Here is a 12,531-nt window from a genome sequence, read left to right as displayed (position 1 = left end):
AAAATAAAGTGTTATAAAACTGTTCTAAGTTAACTTTTAAATATCTCAAAGTCATTGGAACCATTTTATAGATGTTTTCCCTTTCTGACATAAAGCTCCAGATACCCAGGTCTTCCTATGCCCAGGGAAAATGTTTTTTTAAAAATTTTTGTTGGGCCAGGTGGTGGAGGTGTAGCCTTTAATCCTAGCATTTGGGAGGAAGAGGCAGGCAGATCTTTGTGAGTTCCGAGGCTAGCCTGATCTATATGGCAAGGTCTAGCCTAGTCAGGGCTTCGTAATGAAAACCTGTCTCAGAAATGGACAGAAAAAATTATGAAAGCTGTTAAATACAGAGAAGTAGAAAGATCACTAAGTAGAGACTTATTGAGATAGGAAAACTTAAATACAGAGAAGTAGAAAGATCACTAAGTAGAGACTATTTGAGATAGCATCTTAGTATGTTGCCTAAGTAGTCAGGATCAAGTGATGTACCAGTTTCAGCCTCCTTAGCACAAATGGAGACTTCTGGGACTCCTTCCATCCTGTGTACCTTACTTGGATTTAGTACTTAATACTTAGCAAACTTTGAAACATGTGTTTCATTCATTTATCTACTTTTTTTTTTCCCAAAATACTTGTTCAAGGTATCCTGCTATGCTCCATTCACATGCATCTCTAAAAACAGATGAACATTTTCATGCCCACAATGGGCATTAACAGAGTTAACTATAATAATCTAATACCCATTTGATATTCAGATTCCCTTGTTCATAAAAGTATCTTTTTTGCATTGGTTTGTTGAGGTAGGACCTAAACAAAAGCCATGTATTTCATAGTATCTAAGTACAGGGTACTATGAAACCAACAAAGATCTGTACAGCCAATAGTAGTTCCTGAGTAAGTTATTTTACATACTTAAGGGATTTTGTTGTTGTTTGGAGACAGGGTCTAATGCAGCCCTGGCTGGCCTTAAACTTTCTGTATAGTTTGTATAGTGGAAGATTACCTTGCACTCCTGTTCCTGTCAGTACCTTCCCAGTATTGAGATACTAGGCATGGACTGACTACTGCATTTCTCTTAAATACTTGATTTTATTCTTATTGTTTGTTAGAGGACTCCTCTCTAAATGTTTGTTTCAGTCTTAACTTTCCCACCAGAAAATTAGCAGAGCTGAACAGTAGTGGTGCATGCCTTTAATCCCAGAACTTGGGAGGCAGAGGCGGATGAGTTTGAGGCCAGCCTGGTCTACAGCCAGGACTACTCAGAGAAGCCCCGTCTCAAAAAAAAAAAAAAAAAAAAAAAAGAAGCTGAACAATATGGCATAGTAAAAAGGTCTGCTTCTACTTTTGTTTTCTTCTCCTCTTTGGTTTCATTGTTGTTTGTGGTTCTGGGGATTGAACCCAGGGCTTCACATGTAGTCAGGTATTCTACCATTGAGTTATACTTTGTCTCTTTATGCGCATGCTTTATTGAGGACTAATAAAAAGCAGTAGATAGCCTACCATCTTACATACCTATTTTCAATGCTGTTTTCCTATGAAGACCAGTTCTTCCTGTTTTGCTGCAACTTCTCTTGTTCTGCAGTGACTTGCTTTGTCAGATATCTACTTCTATTCTAATGGGCAAGTAGCTACATCTTATAGCTTACTAATAAGAATCTCTACAACCTTCATGTTCCCTTTCAGGTACAGCTTCTTTACATGGAAAGTCAATTTTTTTTTTGAAGATTGTTTATTGTACATGAAATTAATATTAGTGGAGCTAGTGGATCTTAAGTTGTGTGATTTAACTAAGGTAGCTTTGGTTATTCCCCAGTGTATATAGATGGTAGTCAGTGATTATAGTCTGTTTAGTCAGGATGCCTGGAGTAGGTAGAGTACCATAAAAGGATTCCACAGTTGTTTGCTATTGGAAGCCCTCATTTTATGTTCTTTCCTGTTTGCTAGCCTTAGGTTTTTGTTAACTAGACTTTTTCCCAAGGAAATAATACTTACTGTATTTCAGCTTAATAAAGAGCAGTGATTCGTCACCTTTACTGAGAGTGTTCTTTTAGTTATGCAAGTAAATCCCAGGTATTTTCTGTCTGTAAGTTTGGTATCTGAAAGATCCAGCCCAAACTTCTAGGCCAATAGAGTGATTAAGGGTAATATGAGAAAATGGTATGTAAAATCATGTAGAGAGAAGTAGAGAGAAAGAACATAGAATGTTGGGAGATTCTGGTTAATGGTGCAAAGGAAGCCGTTAATCAGAAAGTTAAGCGGGTATGGCTAGGTGGGTAGGAGGAAGCTGGGGGAAGGGTCTTTCAGGTTGGTGTGAGTCACTGAGGACCCCATCGTGGACACTGGTTTAACAGCACCGATGATGAGCAGGTCTGGTGGTTGAATGGAAGCAGAGTTCCGATTGAAGTGATAGAAAATGAATATAAGTAGTGGGTTAAGCCACACGGAAGTACAGGAGTAGAAGAAGGAAGTGACTTTCAAAGATTGTTCTTCAGAAAGCATGTCTTGAGTCACCTGAGGCATAAGGCCTGGATCTGATTTGAGTGGTAGGTCGTTTAAACTTAACTATCAAAGAAGAATGAGAATTTAGGGAGAGGATTTAATATGCAAGATAGATCAGGAGTTGACATTTCATTGTCAGAGTAGGTAGACCTTGGTTTGGTCCTTCCACTTAGTGGAGTTAAAGTACTGAATTGTATAATGCGGGAAGTTGAGAAATACTTATTTAGCTATGAAAAGACTTGGGTTTTTCCATCTTAAGCAAGTATGATGTTGAATTTCTAGGACTGTAATGAGACCTGCAGAAGATCAGGCAGGACCTAGTTGTTCAGAATTAGCAAAAAAAATCTAGAAGACTGAAATGTAGACAGACTTTTCTGTAGGAATGCTCATCTGCCACACAGCAAAATGCACGACCAACAACACACTGAAACTAGTTGTGGAAGAGGGTCTGGGAAGTTCCTCAGTAAGTGTAAAGAAATTATGTGTATCATACTTCCTACTAACTTAGGCTGTATAGAGTGTGCATCTTACCATGCTATTTTCATTAAGTGTAAACTTACGTATTTTTGTTAGATTAATGTGACTTTCATAGGTACTTGGAAATGTGAAGATAAGTTTTGTTGCCATCAGCTAGCTGTAAATAAGAGTGCCTTAAACAATAACCATTTAATGATCACATTAAATAGAGAATTCTCTTGGTTGAAGATTGATCCATGTTTAGTAGATGAAAAGAATATAACTTTTAAGATGCAATTTGGCTTTAGAACATTTCAAGTGTATTTGCTTGTAAAGTACTCAATATACCAGTTTCTATTTTTATAACTGTAAATAATGTTAAATTGTATCAAGTAAACTTGATAGTCAAGTGTTTGATATAAACATGTGAGACACATTAAATAGCAATGTATTAAGATTAAATATATAATCTATTATTTAAATTTGAAGATTTATCTTATTAATATTTTAATATGTTAAAGAATTCATGATTTTAACATAGACCTTAGAAATTATTTCTTCAGGTTATCTCAGTGTCACTAAGCTTTGTACCATACTGTACTGCAGTGAAGGGAGCAGTAGCAGTGTCAGTTCAGAGAAGTTAAGTACAGATAAGAGAAGTAGTGAAGACCACAGGAAGGACAGCAAGTGTAGGATCATTTTCCATTATGGACCTTTCCAGGGAACAGCCAGGTAAAACCAAGCAATCCTTTATTCTGCCTTTTTAAACCTTTTACCTCATGTATGCCTCCTTTTCACTAATACTTATTCTTTTTACAGAGGATGTTGGATGGATGTATGGGAGCTAATGTCCCAGGAATGCAGGGATGAAGTAGTTTTAATCGACTCCAGTTGTCTTTTAGAAACACTAGAAACATATCTGCGAAAGCACAGGTAAGTGCAAAGGTCATTATGATATAGTGGGGAGAGTATTTTAAGTACCAGTCATTCAAAGTAGCCTATCACTGGCTTCTTTGTGTAATAGTATTGCAATATTCTTCCTGTTAATATCTGGTACGAGGAGTCAGGATAGGCAATTTCTTTATGAGGTAACTTGGAGTGTTAGCCTTCTTGGATCTTTTTTTTTTTTTAAGATTTGTTTATTATGTATACAGTGTTCTGTCTTGCCTTCAGGCCAGAAGAGAGCACCAGATTTTATAGATTGTTGTGAACTACCATATGGTTTGATTCTCAGCCCAGCATAAACTAGACATAGTTGAACAAGAGTGTAATTAATCCTAGTGCTTGGGAGGTAGAAGCAAGATGGTCATGAGTTCACAGCAGCCTGAGATACAAGAGACCTGAAAAGCTTTTCATTTCCTAATTTGAAATAATTCTTTTATAATCATTTGTCAGAACCTTTAAATAGAGTTAGATTTTTTTTTTTTAATGTAACCTGAAATTTTTCTTTTTTGAGTACTATTATAAAAGAATTTTCTAAGTACCAATAGCATTTGGAATCTCCTAGGAAAGGAAAGAAACTGGTAAAGGAACTATCTAGTGATGGCATTGTTATTGGGGTGGGTTCTGTTGTTACATATTTGGTTTACTCTATAAAACAAAGTTATAAAAGCACGTTAACAAAATTAAGTGTTTAAATGGAAACAAACTGATGAACTGCATATTCAGCGCCTTTCTTTTTTAGGTATAAACTTCCTTTTTTTTTCTTTTGGTTGGTTATCAAAAAGACAATGTTATCTACTACTTGGATTTGGAAGAGGGGACTAAATAGATATAAAATGTCTGTTCTATCTCTTTAAGTATGAATCAGTTATTGGTTTACCCAGAAGGTATCTTTGGGTCATATAATAAACTAATGCTCTGAAGTTTCCTGGTTTATTTTAATAAGGAGATAGAGCCTATTTTAAAAATATCTTAAGAGTGAGAAGGAAAAATGATTAGAAGAATAATTTTATGTGTAAAAAAAGAGAAAATTGAGGTTGCATAGGATTTGTTCTATCCATTAAAAATTTGTGATAATTTTTTTGTTTTTTGTGTGTATATACTGATACTTGTTATGGATGCACATGCTGTAGCTCCTGTGGTGGTTGGAGGACAGCTTGCACTCTTCTACCTTTACATGGGTTCTGTGGTTTGAACTCAGATTATTAGGACTGCAGGGCAAGCACTTTTACCACTGAGTCATCTCAGATTTTTTTATTTTGTATGTATTTGTATGTACTTGCCTGTATGTTTGTGCACCACATATGTGTAGGTGCTTGTGGAAGCCAGAAGAGGGCATTGGATTCCCTGGAATTGGAGTTATAAACAGCTCTTAGTCACCTGATACGGGTGCTGAGAACCAAACCTGGGTCCTCCATAAGAGCAACAAGTGTTCTTAACTCCTGAGCCATCTTTCCAAATACAATTACAGGATTAATGCAGGGTTTATGATGGGATTAGATGAAATTGTGAGGACTGACAACATAGTAAAGCTTACTTAGGATGGTATTTGACAGTGTAATAAGTGTCAGAGTGTTTGCAGAGCCTTATAACTGCCTGGCTCTGAAGTTTTCTTTCAGTTTTTGAGGTGTATGTAATCTGTTTTGGTTGGTTTCTAAATGGCCTTATTGTATACTTTCCTGTCTCTCCCTCCTGTTTTTGTCTCTTGCTCTTAACCAGCAAGCTTGACAACTCAGAACCTTCACAGGAAGCACAGAAAGGAGAGACCTGATTCTCAAAAGTTTTATTTTGACCTCTATATGTGTGCTCTGACACTTGCCCAGCCATCTTACAGGACCCCCCCCCCCCTGCTCAGGCTGGTGTCAAACTCCTGGGCCCCCTGTTTCAGTCTCTCAAGTACTGAGGGATATAATCACATACCACCTAGCTGTCCTCTTTTTTAAAAGTTGAATAATGTCCAGATATATGTGTAACACCTTTCCTTTACTCATCCATTAATAAATATCTAGATTATATTCATATCTTGGCTGTCATGGACCTGTAAAATATGCATAATTTATTCCTAGAAGTGAGACTTCTCAATTATATGGTAGTTTTTAAAATTTTTATTTGTACTGTTGTGGTGTAGGCATGCACAAACCATAGAGTACATGCAGAGGTCAGAAGAAAGTAGGTCCTGAAAGTTAAACTCAGGTCTCCAGGCTTGGTGGCAAGCTCATTCACCCACTGAGCCATCTCAGCTGCCTCTGTAGCTTTTATTTTGAGGACTCTCCATACTGGCTTCCATAGTGTTCTGTCTTTTAAAAAGGTTTTTATTTTTATTTTTTTTAAAAACAGGCTCTCACTATGTATCTCTGACTGGCCTGGAACTGATTCTCTCTCACGAAGATCCACCTACCTCTGCCTCCTGAGTGTTTAGGATTAAAGATGTGCACCACCCAATGCAGTGTTTTGTTTTGTTCATTTTGTGTTTTTGTGTTCCTACCCACAGTATGCAGCAGTGATTTCTTTACATTCCTACTACCACTGGTTTTTCATCTGATGTTTGCTTCACTTTCGGTTTATTAATAGTGACTATCTTAGTAGAATGGGTGTACTAGTTGTGGCTTTGACTTTGCATTGATGATGCTTACTGGTCATGTGTGTGTCATCTCTGAAGAAATGTAACACAGGGGCCCTGTGAGCTTCCACAGACCTGCTCATTTTTAAATTGAGTTTCTTTTGGGCCTGGCATGGTGGTAGTTCATGTCTATAATCCCAGCACTTGGGGCACAGAAGCAGGTAGATCTCTGTTCTGCCTGTTTGACCCCACCTTGCTTTCTGAACAGTGAGTCCCAGGATAGTCAGAGCTACATAGTGATATATCCCATCTCAAATGTTGGGGAGTGGGGGTAATTCTTTTTTGTTTGTTTGGTTTTTTTTTTTGAGATTGGGTCTCACTATGTAGCTCTGGTTGTTCTAGAATTCACAGAGGTCCCTCTGCCTGTCTCCTAAGATCTGGGACTAAAATTTTGAGAATTTTTTAGAACTTGAACTTGAACTTGGCCTAGAACTTGAGTTGTAGACTAGACTGGCCTTGGACTTGAAGTAATCCTGTGTGCTAGGATTATAGGCATGCACCGCTGTGCTTGGTTTAAGAAACATATTTATATATGTATCTGTTTATAGCTATATCTCTCTATAATATGTGTATGTGTTTGTTGGTGTGTGTGTATTATTAATACAGCATCTCTGTAGGTTAGGCTTGGCTTCCTGTGTGTTGGGATTACAGGTGTAAATCACCATGTTTTGCTAATAGGGATTCCTTATAATCCCTATCCAGATATTTTCCCTGATTCTGTGGTTGCTTGTCCACTGTTTACTCTTTTTCTTTCTTTGATTTTTAGAGATAGGGTTTCTCTGTGTAGCTCTGGCTATCCTGGAATTCATTCTGTACACCAGGCTGGCTCAAACGCAGATATCTGTTTGCCTCTCTCTCGATAGTGCTGGGATTTAAGTGTGTACCATCACTTCCTGACTTCCTCTTTTTTTTTCTTAGTATTCATTTATTTTAGGAATGTGTGTACATTATGTGTCTGCAGGAGCCTTATGGAGGTTAAAAGGGGCATCAGAGCTCTTGGAATTGGTGTCAGAGACAATTGTGAGCTACTGTGTGGGTGCTGGGAACTGAGCCCCAGTCCTCTGTAGGAGCAGCAAGTACTCTAAATTCCTGAGCCATTTCTCCAGCTTTCCTTTGCTGTTTTGAAGGTTTTTTTTTTTTTTATGAATTTATTTTTATTTTATGTGCATTGATGTTTTGATTGCATGTATGTCTATGTGATGGTGTTGAATCCCTTAAAACTGGAGTTATAGTCAAGTCAGTTGTGAGCAGCCATGTGGGTTGGATGCTGGGAATTGAACCCAGATTCTCTGGAAGAGCTGCCAGTGCTCTTAACTGCTAAGACATCTCTCCAACTCAGCTTTGAAAGTTTTAGGGTTGTTTTGTTTTGTTTTTGCTGTTTTTTTTTTTTTTTTTTTTTTTGGTTGTTGTTGTTTGACAGGATTTCTCTGTGGCTTTGGAGCCTATCCTGGAACTTGCTTTTTAGAACAGGCTGGCCCAGAACTCACAGAGATCCCCCTGCCTCTGCCTACTGAGTGCTGGGATTAAAGGCATGCACCACCACCAGCCAGCAGAAAATTTTAAGTTTAATGAAGTCCCTGTTGTATATTTTGCTTTTGTTGTGTTTTGATACCATATCCAAGAAATTGTTGCCTAAGAGATGTGTGGATTTAGGTTTTACTGTCTGTGTCTTCACTCCATTTTGAGTTCATTTTTAAATTTCCCTTTGTCCATTTTCAAAGCATTAGTGAAACAGAATGATCTAATATGACTTGTTGGTGTTATTGCCTGCTAACCTTGTGGGCTTAAAAATCCTCTAATTAACATGTGTTTCCTTAGAGAAACATAGTTATCTTCTATTGGGCCAGGAAGACCTGAAGCAGTAAAAATAATACACGATAGTTGCAAGGATAAATAAATATTAAGTATAAGGTAGAAGTAGGAGACAGGCAGGTTGGTTATGCCTGTAGTCACTACTATTTCCGCCTTTTGGGGAGGCAGAAGCAGGAAGATTTTATAAGCCAAATAATTCAAGAATACCCTAAGCAATGTAATGGGTATCTTCCATGAGTTACACATGCATGCTGCCAAACCCATCATTTTATTGGCCACTAGGGATCCAGACTTGGGTCCTCATAGATACATAGCAAGTACTTTACTCACTGATCCATTTCCTAGATTCCCCTTTGCTCTATTTTGTAAGATTAACTTTGTTCTTAGTAATGTGTATGTATGTGGGTATATGCACATGAATGTAGGTGCTTACAGAGGCCAGAAGAGAACATTGGGTATCCTAGAACTGGAGCTACAGGCATTTGTAAGCTACCCAATGTGGGTGCTAGAGCTGAATTCTGGTTCTTTTGAAAGATCAGGAATCACTCTCAACCCTAGAACCATCTTTTATGTTGTTAAAATGTTTCCTTTCTTCTATGCTGTACTTGAAACAGTAATAATGATGATAATAATCCAGACAACTTAAGCCAGGGGAGAGAACACTGAAATGAAAGTATCTACAAAAGACTGAAAGTCAACTATACTAACTGGCTCCATATTTAATAGTGGAACTAGGAAGAAGTTGGAATTAACTGAGGTTGAGCCTAAGTGACTTCTGAATGATGTTGTCCTTTACTGAGATCAGAGAGGACATAGGAAGAGAATGGTGTTTCCTTGGAACACAGTTTAGGGAATTGTCTACTAGGAGTCTCCGTTGTCTCACTATGTTACATTATGGGTGTAGCCCTCAGGCAAGAAGAACAGAATTTTGTACAGAGATCTTGGTCATGAATCATCTTCGCAACTTGTTGGCTGAGGCCATGGATGTGTGCACATAGGTACAGGTAATTACAGAATTAATTTGAGAAATGAGTTTAAGTCAGAGTCAAAATTTTCTTTTTTCCATCACAGTGGCTCTCTTCTGAGAGCCTATCCTGGTTCTTTCTTGCTTTGGGATTCAAAACTAGAGAAACCAGGTTCTGTGGGAAATGGTGGTATATGTGTTCTTCGAGCACTCAGGAGTCTTGAGGCAGGAGGATCACATATATTTTATTAAACAAGCATATATCTGCCTTACTCATAGCCCATGTCCTTCTCTAATTGATAAAGCTGCATTCCATTTAATCCTTTGCGTTTAATGTATTTGTTTTTATTTTGTTTTATTATTTTTGAGACTTTATAGCTCTGGCTGGCCTTGAACACGAAAGATCCACCTGCCTCTGCCTCTGGAGTCATACTCCATTCTTAATTTTGAAGTTTGTTTTGTTTTGTTTGTTTGTTTGTTTTAAACAGGTTTTGCACTGATTGCAAAAATAAAGTTCTCCGGGCTTACAATATCCTCATTGGTGAACTTGACTGCAGCAAAGAGAAGGGCTACTGTGCTGCACTTTATGAAGGCTTGCGGTGCTGTCCACATGAGCGACACATACATGTTTGCTGTGAAACAGACTTCATTGCACATCTCTTGGGTCGTGCTGAGCCAGAGTTCGCAGGAGGGTATGAGTATGTAGTTTGCTAGAATGGGCTATCTAGCGCTTTGCTTCATTTTATTACTCAAAGTTTATTTCTATCACCTCTGCCTCACTATATAAGATATATATATACACAAATTAAGGTGTGCTGTAAAGATTATGTATGCTTTCTTAATTGAATGAAACTATGGGAAAGGTATTCCAGTGTTTGGTTTAATCCTCTGTTCCTTATTTCTGGAGAAAATATAGGCTTTCATTATAGGTTATCAGTTTTACTTGAAATTGATTGAAATGAATATTTCTTTTTGCATCCTGCTTTATCGTGTTTAGATTTTATTCACAATGATGGTTTTTGCAAAGAAATTAGGTTTTGTAGCAGGGGGCTAAGAAATGCTTTATTGAATCTAATAAATGGACTGTGTATATTATGTAATTATTATCAATGATAAAAGAGCCTAAATTAATAACTCTGGTTTTGTAATGAGAATGAAATTATAATTAAGTTATTCATAGACTATATCAAACTCATTTTCCCTTTGGGATTTTTGTCTACTCTCTTTTGAGAACTAGTTTCAGCTAGGAGTTTTTAAATTCAGAAACTCACTATAGTGCTGTGAAGACTTCTGGTAGTTGGCACTAGAAGGCCTTACCTGTGATTGAATCACTTTGGAATTACCTTTTTCCCCCATTCTTTTTCAAATCACCTTACCAATCAAACGAAAAACAAAAACAGTTGGCATTTTGCTATTACTGGAAGTTGAAAGGAGCCTACCATGTCTCCTGTGAGGTGCCGTAAGACCCATTTCCTTAGAGCCAGTTCCTGAATTCCTTATTTGTATATTTCTCATTGGTTAAAATCATGTGTGTGTGGGTGAGAGAGAGAGAGAGAGAGAGAGAGAGAGAGAGAGAGAGAGAGAGAGAGAGAGAGAGAGAAATTGAATGATTTCTGAATGAATGGTGTAATTGTCAGACTGGCTGTGTTTAAAATCTGAATTTTCAAGTTTTACTGTTTCAGTTAAGGCATTAGGAATTAATGTTGGACTGTCCTGAATAGGCGAAGAGAAAGGCATGCTAAGACAATAGATATAGCTCAAGAAGAAGTTCTGACCTGCTTGGGGATTCATCTTTATGAACGACTGCATCGGATCTGGCAAAAACTGCGTGCCGAAGAGCAGACGTGGCAGATGCTCTTCTATCTTGGTGTTGATGCTTTACGTAAGAGCTTTGAGGTAAGAGCAGTGGACCACCTCTGACTGGGAGTTATTAGTCATGGGCTTAGTATTTTTGGGTTTTTGTTGTTGTTGTTGCTTTTTGTTTTTGTTTTCCTTCCCTGAGTCAGGGTTTCTCTGTATAGACCTGGCTGCCCTTGGAACTAGCTTTGTAGACCAGGCTGGCCTCAGAGATCCGCCTACTTCTATCTCCCAGTGCTGGGATTAAAGGTATGTGTCACCACTACCTGGCTTTTTTTCTTTTTTTAAAGAGGGTCTTTTCTGTGTGTTCTTGACCTGACCTCAAATGTACAGTGATGCTCCTGTCTCTGCTCTTTTAGTGCGAGAATTCTAGGCATGATCTGTCATGCCTGGTTAAAAGGTTGGACTGGAACCAGAAAGCTGCAGTTCACTGATATACATGACTTTTACTGAGGGAAGGGGGATTTAGAAGTTAGTGGGGTTTTCTTCCCTTTTTAGTTATGTTTATTCTTGCAGTGTTGGTTTTCAGTGGAAAACTGAGGTTAAAAAGATATTGCTGAGGAGCTGGGGAGCTGGCTCAGCAGGTAAAGACATTTGGTGGCAAGACTGACAACAACCTGAGTTTGATATCTTGGGCTTATATGGTAGAAGGAGAGAATCACTTCCCACAAAGTGAGAATTATAAGTTCAAGGCTGGTCTCAGTTACATAGTGAGACTGCCTGGGGGGGAGGGGGATGCTGCTGCTCTGGAGTGGAGCTGGCTAATGTTAGCAAACTTGCCCAAGTGTAAGTTTGTCTGATGATGAATAAATATCAAGCAGATATAACATACATGACATGATAGTAAAAACTACTTTTAGGACAGTGGTTCTCAAACTTCCTAATGCTACAGCCCTTTAATACAGTTCCTTATGTTGTGGTGACCCCCAACCATAAAATTATTTTAGTTGCTACTACTGTTACAAATGGTAATGCAAATGTCTGTGTTTTCTGATGGTCTTGGGTGACCCCTGTGAAAGGGGTTGTTTGAACCCCAGGTTGAGAACTGCTGTTTTAAGGGCTCATGACATGGCTCAGTGCTAGAATGTTTGCCTAGTGTTCAGGAGGACCTGGGTTCAATTCCCATCACAAAACAAAAGGGGGCTGCTTTAAAAGAACATTGGAGGCTTGTATTTGTAATGTTATTAATGTGCTATGATTTGGTCATCTTTTTTCAGTTATATTCGTAGAATGTGTGTATTTGGTTACTTACTGTTTTGTTTATTAGATATATAAAGCCATGGTTGTAACCCTTTAATTCAAAAAACTAGGGATGTATCTTAGTGTTCCTGGGTTCAATCCTCAGTAATAAAGGCAATGAGTATGTATATGAATAAGTAAAACAGGTACTGGTTATACA

General features: G+C 38.0%; 1 protein-coding gene across 7 annotated transcripts in view; it reads left to right on the top strand.

Annotated features, from left to right (window-relative positions):
• The window catches only part of Ggnbp2 (gametogenetin binding protein 2), a 34,327-nt gene that overhangs the window by 14,842 nt on the left and 6,954 nt on the right, over nucleotides 1-12,531 (top strand). For 4 of the 7 annotated variants that reach the window (XM_051184161.1, XM_051184079.1, XM_051184258.1 and 1 more), the window contains exons 6-9: nucleotides 3,544-3,669; nucleotides 3,757-3,870; nucleotides 9,764-9,973; nucleotides 10,997-11,171. In XM_051184161.1, coding sequence (XP_051040118.1) covers nucleotides 3,544-3,669; nucleotides 3,757-3,870; nucleotides 9,764-9,973; nucleotides 10,997-11,171 — 625 coding nt within the window. The remainder of the gene's footprint in view (nucleotides 1-3,543; nucleotides 3,670-3,756; nucleotides 3,871-9,763; nucleotides 9,974-10,996; nucleotides 11,172-12,531) is intronic. The other 3 variants (XM_051183900.1, XM_051184007.1, XM_051183959.1) reach the window with 3 other exon arrangements.

This window comes from Phodopus roborovskii, unplaced genomic scaffold (genome assembly GCF_943737965.1).
Source record: "Phodopus roborovskii unplaced genomic scaffold, PHOROB, whole genome shotgun sequence".
In the NCBI taxonomy this organism is placed as follows: Eukaryota; Metazoa; Chordata; class Mammalia; order Rodentia; family Cricetidae; genus Phodopus; species Phodopus roborovskii.
Note: the sequence above shows the minus strand (reverse complement) of the source record. Positions and strands in the feature narration are given on the sequence as shown.